The sequence below is a fragment of the Narcine bancroftii genome, chromosome 7 (genome assembly GCF_036971445.1).
Source record: "Narcine bancroftii isolate sNarBan1 chromosome 7, sNarBan1.hap1, whole genome shotgun sequence".
NCBI lineage: Eukaryota > Metazoa > Chordata > Chondrichthyes > Torpediniformes > Narcinidae > Narcine > Narcine bancroftii.
The window spans coordinates 210,968,257-210,986,159 of NC_091475.1; the positions used below are offsets into that span (position 1 = coordinate 210,968,257).

Here is a 17,903-nt window from a genome sequence, read left to right on the forward strand (position 1 = left end):
GTAGAGGGAGAGGGAGGAGGGAAGGGAGAGGAGGGGCGAACTGTTGCTCATCCAGCACAGAAGCAGGCCCTTGGGTCCAATGTGTCCATGCCGACCGTATCTACCTGAGCTAGTCCCATTTGCCTGCATTTGACCCATCTCCTAAACCTTTCCCATCCAGGTCCCCATCCAAATATCTTTAACCACTGCAATTATCCCACCTCCTCTCTCACTCACCGTGTAAAATATTGCCACCCCTCTCCACTGGCCACCACCTCTTCTCACTGCTCCCTCTGGACAGAAGGAACAAAAGCCTGGGGACCAGCACCTATAGGTTCAAGACCAGTTCCTTTCCAACAGCTATCAGGCTCTTGAACCGCGCCCCGCCCCCCACCTTGAGCTCTCACACCACAAGAGGACTGTCCGCACAATTATAAAACCACTTTTTATTTGCTCTAGGATAATTTATTTTCTATATTTTTTGTCTCTTTTCAATTCAATTAAGTAAAATATTGTATTTGCTTGATAAAGTACCTCTTCAGATGAATGGCATCCTGTCACCATGTAAATCATCCCAGATATTGGTATTTTATTTTGATTATGTATGAGGCCTATATCTACTATGTGTGGTCTGGGTAGATGATGTTTCTCCAGCTTGTCATTTCATTTTTTTTAAATTACATCCAGCATGGTAACAGGTCATTTCAGCCCAAGGGTCCGTGCCGCCCAATTTACACCCCATTCACCAACACCCCCTCCAGTATGTTTCTAACAGTGGGAGAAAACCGGAGCCCCCCGGGGAAAAACCCATGCAGACACGGTTGGGGTGAGTGGAGAACATACCAACTCCTTACAGTCGGCACGGGATTCAAACCCCGGTCCCGATCGCTGGCGCGGTAAACACAGACAGCGCGGGATTGGAACCCCGGTCGCTGGCACTGTAAAGGCGTTGCACTAACTGCTATGCCAACTATGCCACTCCAAATCTATGTGCAATCAGGTGACAATGAACTTCAGCTGCAGCAAGCAGGAATTTCCGTGCACATGGGGACTGTACAACGTGAATGACAATAAACTGATCATAATCCTTAATTGAATGCAGCCATTCTCAATGGAGGCCCTAAACTCATTCCCCTCCCCCCACCCCACCCCCACTGCAGGCCACAGTACATTAGAGTAAAAGCTTGGTTTTCTTTTCAGCTCATATTCATATTTTTCATGCTGCCCAGGGAAGTGGGTCTGTAAATTTTGAGCAGAGTCCCAGTGGGGTGGGGGTGGGGGACACACGAGGGAAAGAGAGCCATAAACGAGTTGAGACTGGTTGATTTAATGTATGCTATTGAAGTCAGTGTAAAACGTGAAACACGGAAGTTGCTGTAATTGTAGAACTAAAATTACTGGAAGAACTGAGCCGCATCTACAGGAGGTAAAGGGATTAAAATTTAAATGTAGACATAGAGCATGGTAACAGGCCCTTCTGGCCCACGAGCCCATGGCACCCGAACACCCCAATTAGCCTACAACCCTGTATATTTTTGGAGGGTGGGAGGAAACTGGAACGCCCGGAGGAAACCCACTCAGGTCACAGGCAGAACATACAAACTCCTCACAGACAGCACTGGATTTGAACCAGAGACACTGGGGTTGCCCTAAACACTACGCCAGTGGTTCTCAACCTTTTTCTTTCCATTCACATCCCACTTTAAGTAATCCCTCTGCCATCGGTGCTCTGTAATTAGTAAGGGGTTGCTTAGGTGGGATGTGGGTGGGAAGGGAAGGTTCAGAACCAATTGTTACTGAACTATTTTGCTTGAGAAAAATGGTCATTGGCCCATTTCCTTTGGAGTTCTGAAACCGTGCACATGACAAGTCCATTAAGTATGATTAAAACAGGGGATTTCATTCTTCCCACCCACATCCCACCTTAAGCAATCCCTTACTAATCACAGAGCACCGATGGCATAGGGATTACTTAAAGTGGGATGTGAGTGGGAAGAAAATGTTTGAAAACCACTGCTCTACGCTAACTGCGCCGCCCAACGTATAACCAACATTTTAGGCCTGAACCCTTCATCAATGTGTAAGCAAAAAACCAGGCCTGAACAAAAAGGGTGGTGTGGGGGAGGAGGGAAGAAGAGGAAAGGGGAGGAGCACAGGACAAAAGGCCCATAGGTGTTCATGGATCGGAAGACAGGAGAGGAAAGGTGAGAATTGATTGGGGGAGGGCATTGGCTCTGTGGGCGGAGCTGGAGGAAAGGAGACAGAGGGAAAGGGAAAGAGGAGGCTCTTTTATAGTGAAAATCACTGAGTTGTAAAGACAGGTTTCCTCTGCCTTTAACACGCTCCATTTACCTGCATAAAAGACCCAAAGGTGGATTGGTGGGTCCTACACAATCTGGGTTCCCTCCGGCAATGGAGGTAGCGTCAGAGGTGGAGCGGAGTCACTCCACCTCCTGTTTAAAAGGATTACTGCTGAAAATGGCTCCAGACAGGAAGGGGAGCTGAGTGACATCGTGCTGACAGCCCCGACACCCCGCTGCGCTGCCACAGAACGGCCGGTGGAGCCCAGGCTGCGCTCGCTCACTCCGTCATGCTCCCTCACGCCACCTGCTCCTCACGCTGCCCCTCCCCCTCCTGCTGCTCCCCTCTTCGCTCCCTCACGCCGCTCCCCCAGCCTGCTCCCTCATGCCAACCGCACTCTCACACGGCCTGCTCCTAACGGGGCTGTCAGGATGGAACAGGGTGGTGGGATCGGTATTCTGTTTGTGTGCCCATGAACTTCCTTTGTGTGCTAGTGGCAAGATGTGAGTGCACGCGCATAGCTTAGAGGGAACAGTCCATGGGGACTGGGAAAGGAAGAGATGGGGAGGCCTAATGGAAACTGGCAGTTGAAGTCAATTCCTTCTGTAAAAGGTCTATCTGTGTGGCCGTAACAAGTCATAACTTTGTGCATTGCACCTGCTGGTTGGACATTAAACTCCTCATTACACATTAACATTGTAAGGAGACCAGATGGTCTATGAACCTGCAGCATCCCCAGCCCACGGCAACCCAAGGCTCTCCCACAGGGACACAGACCCCAACCCCCACAGACACTTTCTGTGCGGCCATCGTCAGTTTCAGCCCCCTCACCTCGTCAGTGACAAATCCTCCGTCGAACACCTTTGCGACCAGTTCTTTGTTGTTCTGCTCCAACAGAAACACTGAACAACTGTGGGAGAGAGAGAGAGAGAGAGAACATGCTTACAATCACCAATTGACAGATGGAGTGAGCGGCTCCCAATTGGAGAGAAGGAGACCCTCAAGAAAGATGTAGCCATTGGTGAGACACTGGAAAAAAAGGTATAGCAAGTTGGAGAGATTCTCTGTAAAATGTGCAGCCAATGGAGAATGAATTTCTGAAAAAGGTGTAGCCATTGGGAGAGACTTTGAACAAGTTGTAGCCAATGGGGAAACAAACTCTGAAAAAGGTTTTGCCAATGAGACAGACCCTCTGTAAAAGGAATACCCAATGGGGAAAAACTGTCGAACCTGTAGACAATTGGGAAAGAAGCTTTGAAAAAGGTGCAGCCAATGGGGAGAGACTCTCTGAACAAATTGTAGCCAATAGCGAGTGACACTCTAAGCAAGGTGTAGCCAATGGGGAAAGACATCCTGGAAAAGGTGTAGCCAATGGAGAAAGACTTTCTGCAAAAGGTGCCACCAATGGGGAAATACTTCCTTGAAAGATATAGCCAATGGGAAAAGACTTCCTAAAAAAAGGTATAGCCAATGGGGAAAGACTCTCTGAGGAAGGTGTAGCGAATGGATTTGAAGAGGAAAGTCAGCAGATTCTGGGGTTGGACTAACATTTTAGACCTGAGCCCTTCATCAAAGTGTGAGCAAATAGCAGGCAGGTGCCCAGATAAAAAAGAGGGGGGATAGTGGGAGGGAAGGGCAGAATGCTAACACGTAAGGGGACATAGGTGGATGTAGGTGGGAGAGTAGAAGCAAAAAAGCTGAGATGTGATGGGGGGGCGGTGGAGAGTGGGTAACTCCCTGAAAGGAGAGGGAAGGGGACAGAGTAAAAACGCTAGAGAAACTCAACCAGGGCCGAGCAGGGCCCCATCTATAGCAAAGATATAGATACATAAACGACATTTTGGGCAAGCTGTGGAAAAATGTCGGCAGGCGTCCGAACAAAAGAGAAGGTGGGGTTAACATGTATTGGAGAAGTCGACATTAATGCCATCTGGTTGGAGAGGGCCCAGATGGAATATCAGCTTTTGTTCCTCCAATTTACAGGTAGCTTCAGTCTAGCAGTGCAGGAGGCCATAGATACGTTCCGTGCATACCTTTGCTCTATCCACTGCAACAGCAAAGACTTCCCAGTGGCCAAGCCATTTTAATTCCACTGGGGGAAGGGAGACAGAGAGAGAATGAGAGGGAAAGATTTTCACGTAAATTGGAGAAGCCAATGCCGATGCCCTTGGTTTGGTGATTCCCTGAAAGTGGGGTCACAGGGGGACAGGGTTGTAAAGAGAGCTTTTGGCATCTTGGCCTTCATCAATCAAAGTATTGAGTACAGGAGTTGGGATGTTATGGTGAAGTTGTATAAGACATTGGTGAGGCCAAATTTGGTGGATTGTGTGCTGTTTTGGTCATCTAACTACAGAAAAGATATCAATAAGATAGAAAGAGTGCAGAGAAGATTTACTAGGATGTTGCCCGGAATTCGGGAACTGAGTTACAGGGAAAGGTTAAACAGGTTAGAAATTTATTCCCTGGAGTGTAGAAGAATGAGGGGAGATTTGATCGAGGTATTTAAAATTATGAGGGGGAGAGACAGAGTAAATGTAGATTGGCTTTTTCTACTGAGCTTAGATGAGATACAAACCAGAGAACATGGATTCAGGGTGAAAGGGGAAAAGTTTAGGGGAACATAAGAGGGAACTACTTCACACAACAACCTGCCACCTGAGGTAGTGAATGCGGGCTCAATTTTGACATTTAAGAAGAGTTTGGACAGGAACATGGATGGGAGGGGTATGGAGGGCTAAGCTCTGGGTGCAGGTCAGTGGGACTAAGCAAAAAAAATGGTTTGGCACAGACTAGAAGGGCTGAAGAGGCCTGTTTCTGTGCTGTAGTGTTCTATGGTTCTATTGCCAACTCAAAAAATGTTCTTCCAATTCATGTGTGGCCTCAAGGTGGCAGTGCACCAGGCCATGGACAGACATGTCAGTGTGGCAATCGAAGTGGCTGGCCACTGGGAGGTCTACTGTTGCAGCAGGCAGAGTGAAGGTGCTCGACGAAGTGATCTTCCAGTTTCTCCGATGTCGAAGAGGCTGCACCGGACGCGGTAGACAGCCCCCACAGATTCACAGGATCGACCAATGAAAGGCAAGGCAGCACTCCCTCCTGCAGTGCCCTGCCCTCATCTCTGGATTGGTGCTTAGTGACACTGGTGGAGACAAGAGAGGGTTCCACTGAACTGCACAGATGCGCACACGAGCCTCACCTCTCCGCATTGGTCAGGTTGCGTGCTTCCTGGATGATCTCTTGAAGGAGTACCGTGACGTTATCTGCAAAAGGCAAAACAGCTGGTCACCTGGAAGCAGCAACGGCTCTTGGTCCACGACGACCTATCCCAGTCCCTGCTGTTACAGAGAAACCATTCTCAAAAGGTCATGATCCTGCTTAACGTTTATGGGCAGCAGTCAAGTTTTGCTTTCTTCCGTACTTACCAACTACATTAAAAAAAATCTGTGTTCCATGAGGTGAAAACAAGACTTTTTACTACAGTGTTGCACTGTGTCCGTTCCCCCCCCCCACCTTTCAGGTGGCCAGAATACCCCAACGTAAAGCCACCTAAAATACCCGAATGGAGCTATTGGGAGGCCACCTGAAACTGGAGAACCCTGACCCGAGGAGCACTTACCCAATCCTCCTCGGTAGGTATATTCTCCGATCTGAGCGGTCCCCCTAGGCACCTGAAAGTGGCCGGGACTATGGCCACAGTTGACAGAAGCCGGTGTTTGCTCCGCAGCGCCTCTCCCCGCTGCAGACTTTTCAGGTGCCAGAACAGCACCTTCAGCACTGCCACCTAAATGTCGCTTTGCACACACCCACAGCCGGTCCCAGAGCCTCACTCTCTCAGCTATTCCACCTGAAACCGGCTGTAGAGACCCTATTGAGAATGGCGGATCTGGACTTTAACCTCAGACACCCAGGAGACTGCAGTGGTTGCATTCAGAGGGTAAACAGGAGGAACTCATCAGGTCGAGCACCATTAGTGGGAGATAAAGAAGATGGAATGGTTGGCGTGGTGGTTAACGTGACACTGTTACAATGCAAGCGACCCAGGTTCGAATCTGCCGCTGTGTTCCCCATGGGTTTCCTCTGGTGTTCTAAAGGTGTACGGGGATAGAAGTTTAATAGGTCACATGGGTGTATTTGGGCAACATGGGCTCGTGGGCCGGAAGGGTCTGTTCCTGTGCTGTGACTCTCAAATGGATGGACAGGGTCTGAGGACAGGCCGATGCCAGACATAGGGAGACAAGGGGTCTGGTGGGGGAAGAGCCTCCCTGCTCCAAAATTCAATCCCTCTGGCAATGAAGGCCACCGCTCCAGGAGTACATCCATGGCTAAAACCCACATTATCCAGCACCTATGGGGATTGATAGATCCCAGATAAGTGTATTTGCCAGTTGCTTAAGATTGTGTATTGCGTGGATTGGCGAATTAACTACTGGGGAGGGAGGGGGGAACCAATTTTAAAGTTTCGTATTTTATTACCTATTTTTCTTCCACAATTTTTCTGCCAGTTGCTTGAATTCCATATCACAAGGATTTTGAAAGCGGGATCACATGTCGATAGGGTGGTTAAAAAGGCCATAGAAAGCTGGAGCACAGAAACGGGCCATTCAGCCCCTCTAATCCGTGCCATACTATTTTTTCTGCCTCGTCTCACTGACCTGCACCGGGACCAAATCTCTCCATACCTCTCCCATCCATGTACTTGTCCAAATGTTTTTTTTAAACACAGTTGGCGAAGGCGTTAGCTCAACGCCTTTACAGCACCTGCAATCAGGACCAGAACGGGGTTTGTGTCCCGTGCTGTCTGTAAGGAGTTTGTACGTTCTCCCCACGTCTGCGTGAGTTTTCTCCGGGGGCTCTGGTGACCTCCCAACGTACTGGGGGTGTAGTTTAATGGGGTGTACATTGGACGGCACAGACTTGTGGGCTAAAATGGCCCGTTACCACGCTGTATCCCTACATTTAAAATGTAAATGTCAAAATTGAGCTTGCATTCACCATTTCAGCTGACAGCTTGTTCTGCCATCCTCTCCATGAAGTTGCTCCCCCCCCCCCACAATGTTCCTCCTAAACTGTTCCCTTTCACCCTTAACTCACGACCTCCATTTTATTATCTCTCCTCACCTCAGTGGGAAAAGTCTGCTTGAAGTTGCTCTGTCCATACCCATCATCATTTTATAGACCTCTGCCAAATCTCCCTTCCTTCTTCTGTGTTCCAGGGAATCAACATGTAGTAAAAATGCAGGAAGGTTGGAGGAACCCAGCGGGTCTCGCGGCGTCTAAAGTAGGGAACGATACCGACGTTTTGGGCCTGAGCCCTCAGCTTTGCAAGTCCTGGCAAGATCCTTCCAGCTGATGCCGTGGACTGTGCCTTTAAGGACAGCTTATTGGAAAGTTCCCCGCAGCTGAGATGACTTTTAATTTGAGGAACAGACATTGCATTCAATAACAATTGTTGAAGGCATCAACACAATCCTGTTGGCGTGTATAGTATTAGCATTACATGAATTGTAAATCCAATTTCCTCTGCATCTGACAGCTATGTTGTAGGATACCAGAAGCAATACAAATGAGATGATAAGGAGCTGACAAATAGCATATACTGCAGAAGCAATAAGCTGTGCATCCACAGACAGTCACAGAGCACTACAGCACAGGCCCTTTGGCCCTCGATGTTGTGCCGACCCATATAATCCTACCAAAAAAATACTAAACCCTTCCTACCCCATAATCCAGTGGTTCTCAACCTTTTTCATCGGTGCTCTGTGATTAGTAAGGGATGTGAGTGGGAAGGGAAGGTTGAGAATCACCGCTCTAGACCCAGTTGTTACTAAAATATTTTGCTGGAGAAAAATGGTCATTGGCCCATTTCCTTTGGAGCTCTGAAACCGTGCACATAACGAGTCCATGAGGGACGATTAAAACTGGGGCTTTCAAACTTTTTCTTTCCATCCACATCCCACCTTAAGAAATCCCTTACTGATCACAGAGCCCCGATGGATGGCGTAGGGATTACTTAAAGTGGGATGTGAGTGGAAAGAAAAAGATTGAGAATCACTGCCGTAACCCTCTATTTTTCTTTCATCCAAGAGTCTCTTAAATGCCCCTAATTTTCCAGCCTCCACCACCAAGGTGTTCCAGGACCCCATAACTCTGCATTTAAAAAACTCACCCCTGATGTCTCCCCTAAATTTTCCTTTCTTCACTTTGCTCAGATTTTAAACTTAAATTTCGACATTTCAGCGCCCAAACCCATCCCGCCCAATTACACCCAACCCCTGGTACGTTTTGAAGGGTGGGAGGAAACCAGAGCTCCCTGGGGAAAACCCATGCAGACATGGGGAAACACGAACAAACTCCTTATAGACAGCGCGGGATTACAGGAAGGATGTGGAAGCTGTGGCGAAGGAGCAGCGGAGATTTACCAGGATGTTGCCTGGATCGGGAAACAAGTCTTCTGAGCCCAGGTTAGCAGAGCTGGGACTCTTCTCTTTGGAGCATAGTAGGATGAGAGGAGACTTGATAGAGGTCAACAAGATTATGAGAAGCATAGACAGGGTGGCCAGCCAGTGCCTGTTCCCAGGGGAGGAATAGCAAACACCAGAGGACATGTCTATAAAGGGAGGGAAGTTTAGGGGAGACGTCAGAATTTTACACAGAGTTGTGGGTGGCCTGAAATGACTTGCTGGGGATGGTGGTGGAGGCTGAAACATTGGGGGCATTTAAGGGACTCTTAGACAGACACCTGGATGGAAGGAAAATAGTGGGTAATGGGGTAGGGAGGGTTTGGTACTTTTTTTTAGAAAGGAATATATGGGTCGGCACAACATTGAGGGCCGAAGGGCCTGTACTGTGCTGCAGTGTTCTGTTCTAATGTTTACCAGCATTGAGCTTTTACTTCAACCACAGTTTTACTTCATACCCCAGGGAGACTGGTGCTGTAACTGTGTGGCGCTGACTGTGTCGCCAGTTAAACAGAACTCCAAAAACGTGAACTGTACAGGTTCTGCCTATCTCTGCTCTCCTCACTGTTCCAGGAATCAACAGGTGGCGATTATCCCCGTGCAATGGGACTGCAGGGAAGTGAGGGGGCCGGGGTGGGGGTACATCAACACAGAGGTGCGGGCAGAAGGTGTATTACCAGAGGCTGCACTGATGCAACCAGCAAACCTCTGCCGGCCAAGCACCCACACCCATCTCATCCATATGGTCTCCCTTTCATGGCTGAAGCAATTACCCAAACCTTCCAACATCACGGCACCAAAGTTGGGAAGGAGGGAGGACGAATATAATTACCTAAATGTGTGAAGAGGTTTTTGGCAACTTGGAGTAGAGCCTGCAGGGAAAGAGAGAGAGAGAGATTAGCTCTATCCTGAGATGGGTTGCCTGAAACTGGGTGATGTGACGGGGAATAGTGGTATCATCCATTCTCCCATCCACTTCCCTCTGTTTGCTCCCAGCTCCCCCAGTCCCCAGCTGAAACGTATGGCCTTTCTTCCATGGTGAGCCATGGAGCGACAACACTCTCCACACACACACAACACGCACGCACACACACACACGCACACACACACACACACACAAAGATGCACACATACAGACACACACGTATGTATGGAAGTGCACGCAGATGTGCACGCACCCACACAGACACACATACAGGCAGACAAATGCATACAGACACACAGATACACTTAAACATGCACGCAGACATGCACAGCACTTACATGCAGTCGCACACGTGTGGACACACACATAAACACACACATAAACTCACCTGCCACATACAAGTGCATAATTGTAGATGAACATATTTTTGCGTGATCAGGGAATTGAGTCCACAGCCAGGACAGCCATGATCTTATTGAATGGTTCGGAGGGCCAGATGGACAACTCCTGCTCTTATTTCTGAGAAACATAGAACACTACAGCACAGAAAACAGGCCATTCGCCCTTTCTAGTCTGTGCCAAAACATTATTCCACAAGTCCCATTGACCTGAACATAGCCCATAACCCTCCAGACCTTTCGCAAACATGTATTTATTCAATTTATTCTTAAAGCAAAATTGAGCTTATTCCACACTCCCACCACATTCTGAGTGAAGACATTCCCACTAAACCTCTTCCCTTTCACCCTAAAGCCATGTCTTCTCATATTTATCTCTCCTAATCTCAGTGGAAAGAGTCTCTCACATTTACTCTGTCTGTCCCCCTTATCATTTTGTAAACCTCTATCAAATCTCCCCTCATTCTTCTGCACTCGCAGGAATAAAGTCCTAACCTGTTTAACCTTCCCCTGTAACTCAGTTCCTGAAGTCCAGGCAACATCCTAGTAAATCTTCTCTGCACCTGTTCTATCTTATTGATATCTTTCCTGTAGTTTTGTGGCCAAGAATGCACACAATCCTCCAAATTTGGCCTCACTAATACCTTATATAACTTCACCATAACATCCCAACTCCTGTACTCAATACTTTAATTTATGAAGGTCAAAGTGCCAAAAGTTCTCTTTACAACCCTGTCCACCAGTGACGCCACTTAAAGGGAATTATGTATCTGTATTCCCAGATCCCTCTGTTCTACCACACTCCTCAGTATCCGACCATTTACTATGAATGTCCTACCTTGGTTTGTCCTTCCAAAATGCAACCCCTCACGGTTGTCTGCATGAAGTTCCATCTGCCATTTTTCAGCCCATTTTTCCAGCTGGTCCAGATCCCTCTGCAAGCTTCAAAAACCACCTTCACTGTCCACAACAGCTCCAATCTGCAGACTTGCTGATCCAATTTACCACATATCATCCAGATCATTGATATAGACAACAAACCAACAATGGTCCCATCATCGATCCCTGAGGCACACCACTAGTTACAGGCATCCAGTCTGAGAAGCAAACATCCACCACTACTCTCTGGCTTCTCCCATTCAGCCAATTTGAAATCCAGTTTACAACCTCTTCATGAATACCTAGTGTCCGAACTTTCTAACTAACCTCCCATGTGGGACCTTGTTAAAAGCCTGACTAAAGTCCATATAGACAACATCCACAGCCTTTCCTTCATCTACTTTCTTGGTAACCTCCTCAAAAAACTCTGAGATTGGTTAAACACAACCTACCACACACAAATCCATGCTGACTGTCATTAATCAGCCCTTAGCCTGTATATCCGATCTCTCAGAACACCCACCAATAATTTGCCCACTACTGACATCAGGCTCACTGGCCTGTGATTTCCTGGTTTACTTTTGGAGCCCTTTTTTAAACGTGAGCTCCCCTCCAATCCTCCAGCACCTCACCTGTCTGAGGACATTTTAAATATTTTTGCCAGGGCCCCTGCAATTTCTACATCGTCTCCCTCAAGGTCCGAGGGAAATTCTGTCAGGCCCAGTTGCTGTAAGGCAGCAAGCACCTCCTCCTCCTTAATCTCTTCATGTTCCATGCCTCTACTGCTTGTTTCCCTTCCTTCCTTATACACGATGCCAGTTTCCTGAGTAAATCCTGATGAAAATAAACTGCTCAAGATCTCCCCCATCTCGTGAGGCTCCACACATAGACGTCCACACTGACCCTCTAGGCAGGGGATCACTTTTGCCCCTTACTATCCTTCTACTCTTAACACACACACACTCTCACACACACACACACACACACACACACACACACCCCACCCCCCAGACATACCAGGAAATACAACTTCAAAAACTTTCATTTACATAGCACCTCCAATGTAATGCAACACCCTAAACTAATAACGACTGAAGTTTGACACTTGAGCAGCAAATGATGCACCTGAGTGACAGCCCAGTTATGGGCCAGCTGAGGCGTTCGGCGCGGGAATCCCTGGGTTCAGGTCCCAGACAGAGGCATGGCTGTCAGGGGACAGAACAATGAAAAATAGGGGAGAGATGAGGACTGTGGTAGAGCAGAGGGAGTTGGTTCCAGTGAGAGGGAAGGTTTTGAAAGGAAGGGCGAGGTTTTAAAATCAAGACAACATTGGGTTCCTTCGAACAGTCCAGGATCCAGCTGTACATCCATAGTGCATGGAGACCCAGACATGTCAGATGTTAGTTTTGCTCCAGACATAGTTGTGTTTTCAGGATCATCTGAAGGTGAACTTGCAGGTTGAATCGGTGGTGAAGAAGGTAAATGCAATGCTGGCATTCGTTTCAAGAGGAATAGAATATCGGAGCAGAGATGTGATGTGATGTTGAGGGTTTATAAGGCCCTGGGGAGACCTCACATGGAGGATTGTGAGCAGTTTTGGGCTCCTCATTTAAGAAAGGATATGCTGATGTTGGAGGGGTTCAGAGGAGGTTCACAAGGACGATTCTGGGAAAGAAAGGGTTATAATATGAGGAGCGTTTGACAGCTCTTGGCCTGTACTCATTGGAATTTAGGAGAATGAGGGGAGAACTCATGGAAACATTTTGAATATTGAAACACATGGACAGAGTAGATGTAGAAAGGTTGATTCCCACGGTGGGAGAATCTAGGACAAGAGGGCACAATTTCAGGACTGAAGGGCGTTGGCTTAGAACAGAAATGCAGAGGAATTCATTCAGCCAGTGGGAGGTGAATCCGTGGAATTTGTTTCCACAGGCGGTTGTGGAGGCCAAGACTTGGGTGTATTTAAGGGAGAGATTGATAGGTTCTGGATTAGCCAGGGATCAAAGGGTATGGGGAGAAGGCCGGGCAGTGGGGCCGAATGGAAGAATGGATCAGCTCGTGATTGAATGGCTGGGCAGACTCAATGGGCTGAATGGCCTATTTCTACTCCTATGTTTTGTGGTTTGCATTTCACTTTGATGCCTCGCAATAATGCCACTTAAACGTCCACAGAATCGACATCCGTGGGAAAGGGTCAACAGGATGCCATTGTGGTGAGGGCTCTGTCCAATCCAACATTCTAACTCTTAAACCTTGTCCTGCTGTCCCAACACCTCACAAACTCCTGTCCTAATATTCCTATCCACCTGTCTCAAAACCCTTCCAATTGCCTGTCCCAACACTAATCCACCTCCCAATCTCCTGACTCTACACTCCTGTCTGCACACCCACGGACCAACAACATACCAAACCCCAGTACCCAGTGTTCCTCACAATCTATTTGAACGCCTGATATGAAGAAATGTTGACAGAGTTTAGGCTTTTCTCTTTGGAAAGACAAAGGATGAGAGGAGGGTTGATCAGGACAAGCCAGTGGATCTTTACCCCTGGGAACTTAAAGCTGCCTACTATTGACAGAGAATGAGAGGTGACTTAATCAAGGTGTATAAGATTATAAGGGACAGCCAGCACCTTTTTCCCAGGGTGGCAACATTTGATACCAGAGAACATTTGTTTAAGGCAGGCTTAGGGGAGATGACACAGATGGTATTTTTTAAACAGAGAGTAGTGGGGGCCTGGAATGCATTTCTGGGGATGGTGGTGGAGGGATATTTAAAAGGCTCTTGAATGGAGCCGTGGATGTAAGGAAAATAGAGGGTTATGGGTGTGAGGGAGGGAGGGGTTAGATTGTTGAGAATCAGTTTACATAGGTCAGCACAACATCATGGGCCAAAGGGTCTGCACTGTTCCAGAATGTTCTATGTTCGACGCCAACCCCCCTCATTTTGCCTCAGCAAAGTCCTGGTCTCGAGCCCACCACAAGCCCCTTGGCAAAATCCCGTATCTAACTCACAACCCCCTCCATCTCCCACTACATACCATCATGCCCCAACCTCCTCCACAACCCACCCTCCGTCACATCACCCTCACCAGCCAGTCACCTTGTCCCGAGGCCCCGACGGCCCTAGTCAATCTCACCTCCCAACCCCTCCCCCACTTTATTCCTGTCCCAGACATGACCCCTAGTCAGTAGTTGGGGGGGAAGGGGGGGTCAGTTATTATGACATGGTGGTGATGAGGGAGCATCGGATTGCAGCAGAAAGATAGAAGAGTTTTGGAGCAGGGAACCAAGACCATTGGGCAACTGGGCATGTTTTGGGGCATCAGATTTGGGGGTGTTGGGACAGTATAAAGATCATTGAGGCATGGGAGTGGAGTTGGCTTTGGTGATTGGGGTGAAGGGTAGGACTATTTGAATATGAAGATCCATATGCTGGTTAAAGGATTGGGGAATCATTGGAATGGGAGATCAGAGTGTTGGGTAAAGGATTTGGAGGGTCATTGGAATGGGAGATCAGGGTGTTGGGTAAAGGATTTGGAGGGTCATTGGAATGGGAGATCAGGGTGTTGGGTAAAGGATTTGGAGGGCCATTGGAATGGGAGATCAGGGTGTTGGGTAAAGGATTTGGAGGGTCATTGGAATGGGAGATCAGGGTGTTGGGTAAAGGATTTGGAGGGTCATTGGAATGGGAGATCAGGGTGTTGGGTAAAGGATTTGGAGGGTCATTGGAATGGGAGATCAGAGTGTTGGGTAAAGGATTTGGAGGGTCATTGGAATGGGAGATCAGGGTGTTGGGTAAAGGATTTGGAGGGTCATTGGAATGGGAGATCAGGGTGTTGGGAAAATTAGATTGGGGTTTGGGTGGGGAGTGTGGTGAACTGGAATGGTACGATGGGTGATTGTAGGGTAGTGAGTCTGTGGATTATAGAGTCTTGTTCAGGGGATTAAGCTGCTGGTTCTGGGAATCTTTCTGGGTATCATTTGGTGTAAAGGTAAAGGTTGCATAATTTTCACGAAATACTACATTTAGAATGTAACATATATGGAATTCTTTTACTTTTGTCCACCGTAAGGCAGAGTCCCTCATAGAAACCTACAGCACCTGGTGTTCCCAGGCGGTCTCCCCTCCAAGTACTGATCAAGTCTGAGTCTGCTTAGTTCTGAGATCGGACAATCTCTCGCGAATTCAGGCAACTGGGGAATGAGATGCTGATTCTGAGAGTCATTAGGTGTTGTTATGGTGAAAGGTGTTGTGGTAATTGAAGTGTTGGTTCTGGGGATTGTAGGGAGTTAGTTCAGGAAAATATACAATGTTGTTCTGGGGCTTTGAGGTGGGATGGGTTTTGATGCGTTGATGTGGTTGCATTGGGGAGTGTGGAGGCAGGCGGATGGTAGTGTTGTAGGTGGTGGGTGGGGCGGGGATTGAGGATACCGCGCAGATCTGATCACTTCACCTGACATTCCATCTTCAGTTTCTGCTCCTTCTGTACTGACATGGTGCTGGTGAGGACAGTGGCTGTGTAACGGAAGCAGTGCCTAATCGTCTGCTCATCCACCTCTGTGTAACTGCAGGCAGAGAGGGAACACAATCCTGCACTGGTTACACGTTCCGCCTCAGGCCCCAGCTGCCTCAAACCCCACACCAATCCCTCTTAACTCCCAGCTACGGGACAGTGAGTCTCTGTCCCAATGCCGCCACTCACTGGCCATGGCTTTCCCCAATGAAACTGCCACTACACCCCAAAAACCACTCCCAAACCCAACGTCTCCACCCCCCATCTTACCATAGCCAAATACCCAACATCTCCACCTCCACCCTACCACACCCATCACCCAACATCTCCATCCCTTCTACTGCTCCCATACACCCAATGTCTCCAATCCACCCGACCACTTCCATCACCCAACACTTTCCATCCCCCACCCACTGCTCCCAAATACTCAATGCTCTCCCCCACCCTATCACTCCAATTCACCCAACATCTCCTACCCACCCGACCACTCCAAACACCCTACTCTCCATCCCCCACCCTACCACTCCCACACCCAACATCTCCATGCCCCACTCTACCGTTCCCACACACCCAATGTCTCCCACCCATCCAACCGCTCCCATCACCCAACACTCTCCGTCCCCCAACCTACTGCTTCCAATCACCCAACGGTCTCCATCCCCCAACCTACTGCTTCCAATCACCCAACGGTCTCCATCCCCCAACCTACTGCTCCCAATCACCCAACGGTCTCCATCCCCCAACCTACTGTTGCCAATCACCCAACGGTCTCCATCCCCCAACCTACTGCTGCCAATCACCCAACGGTCTCCATTGCCCAACCTACTGCTGCCAATCACCCAACGGTCTCCATCCCCCAACCTACTGCTCCCAATCACCAACGGTCTCCATCCCCCAACCTACTGCTTCCAATCACCCAACGGTCTCCATCCCCCAACCTACTGCTTCCAATCACCCAACGGTCTCCATCCCCCAACCTACTGCTTCCAATCACCCAATGGTCTCCATCCCCCAACCTACTGCTTCCAATCACCCAACGGTCTCTATCCCCCAACCTACTGCTCCCAATCAACCAACGGTCTCCATCCCCCAACCTACTGCTCCCAATCACCCAACAGTCTCCATCCCCAGAACCATCGCTTGCCATCTCCATCTCTCATTCCAATAAACTGTCCCAGCACCTGACAATCACCATAAACTACACCCATCAGCAGAACCAACAATCCTCCAATCTCTTTCAGGGAATCCACCAGTTGTTCAGAGACATCCTATCAACTCCTCTCCCTCACTACCATCCCAACCTAAACCTTGACCTATCCACAACTTAGGCCGCTACATATTCCATGAACAAGTATCTGAGCTCCCACAACACCAGCACTGACTGGTTTCACTAGTTAACATATTAACTAATGCTTCAGATACACGAGTTTGGGAAGGGTCTGCGGAAAGCTGGAATTTCTGTTGCATCTTCCATCTGTTTGTCATCTATATCAATGATCTGGATGATAATGTGGTGAATTGGATCAGCAAGTTTGCCGATGACACAAAGATTGGAGATGTTGTGGACAGTGAAGGGGGTTTTCAAAGCTTCTAGAGGGATCTGGACCAGCTGGGAAAATGCCCCATAAAATAGGTGGAATTGTGCATGATGAAGAGGGTTTTCAAAGATTGCAGAGGGATTTAAACTGCTGAGAGGAGTGGGCAGAAAGATGGCAGATGGCGTTTAATGCTGATAAGCATGAGGTGCTTCATTTTGGAAAGAATAATCAAAGCATGTGGTAAATAGGAGGGCATTAAGAAAAGCAGTGGAGCAGAAAGATCTAGGAATAATGGTGCATTGTTCCCTGAAGGTAGGAGTGCATGTGGACAGGGTGGTGAAGAAGGTCTTTAGTATGCTTGCCTATATAAATCAGTGGGTAGAATATAGGAGTTGGGAAGTAATGATGAAACAGTACAAGGCATTGGTGAGGCCAAATTTAGAGTACTGTGTGCAGTTCTGGTCACCGATTTATAGGAAGGATATTAACAAGATAGAGAGAGTGCAGAGAAGATTTACAAAAATGTTGCCTGGGCTTCAGTATCTGGAATACAAGGAGAGATTGAGCAAATTAGGTTTTTATTCCTTGGAACGTAGAAGGCTGAGAGGGGATTTGATTGAGGTGTTTAAGATAATGAGAGGGATAGATAGAGTTGATGTGGAAAGGCTTTTCCCATTGAGAGTAGGAGAGATGAATACAAGAGGTCATGGGCTGAGAGATGACGGGCAAAGGTTTAGGAGTAACATGAGGGGGAACTTCTTTACTCAGAGAGTGGTTACTGTGTGGAATGGGCTTCCGGGAAAGGTGGTGGAGGCAGGGTCAATTTTGTCGTTTAAGAAAGAGTTGGATAAGTATATGGATGGGAGGGGGATGGAGGGATATGGGCAGAGTGCTGGTACGTAGGATT

General features: G+C 48.2%; 1 protein-coding gene across 6 annotated transcripts in view; it reads right to left on the minus strand.

Moving 5' to 3' along the window:
- LOC138739666 (cGMP-dependent 3',5'-cyclic phosphodiesterase) overlaps nucleotides 1-17,903 on the minus strand; it is a 284,647-nt gene that overhangs the window by 64,286 nt on the left and 202,458 nt on the right. For all 6 annotated transcript variants that reach the window (XM_069892183.1, XM_069892180.1, XM_069892182.1 and 3 more), the window contains 4 exons: nucleotides 15,399-15,510; nucleotides 9,571-9,610; nucleotides 5,477-5,540; nucleotides 3,112-3,190 (listed from right to left, as the gene is read on the minus strand). In XM_069892183.1, the coding sequence (XP_069748284.1) occupies nucleotides 3,112-3,190; nucleotides 5,477-5,540; nucleotides 9,571-9,610; nucleotides 15,399-15,510 (295 nt within the window). The remainder of the gene's footprint in view (nucleotides 1-3,111; nucleotides 3,191-5,476; nucleotides 5,541-9,570; nucleotides 9,611-15,398; nucleotides 15,511-17,903) is intronic.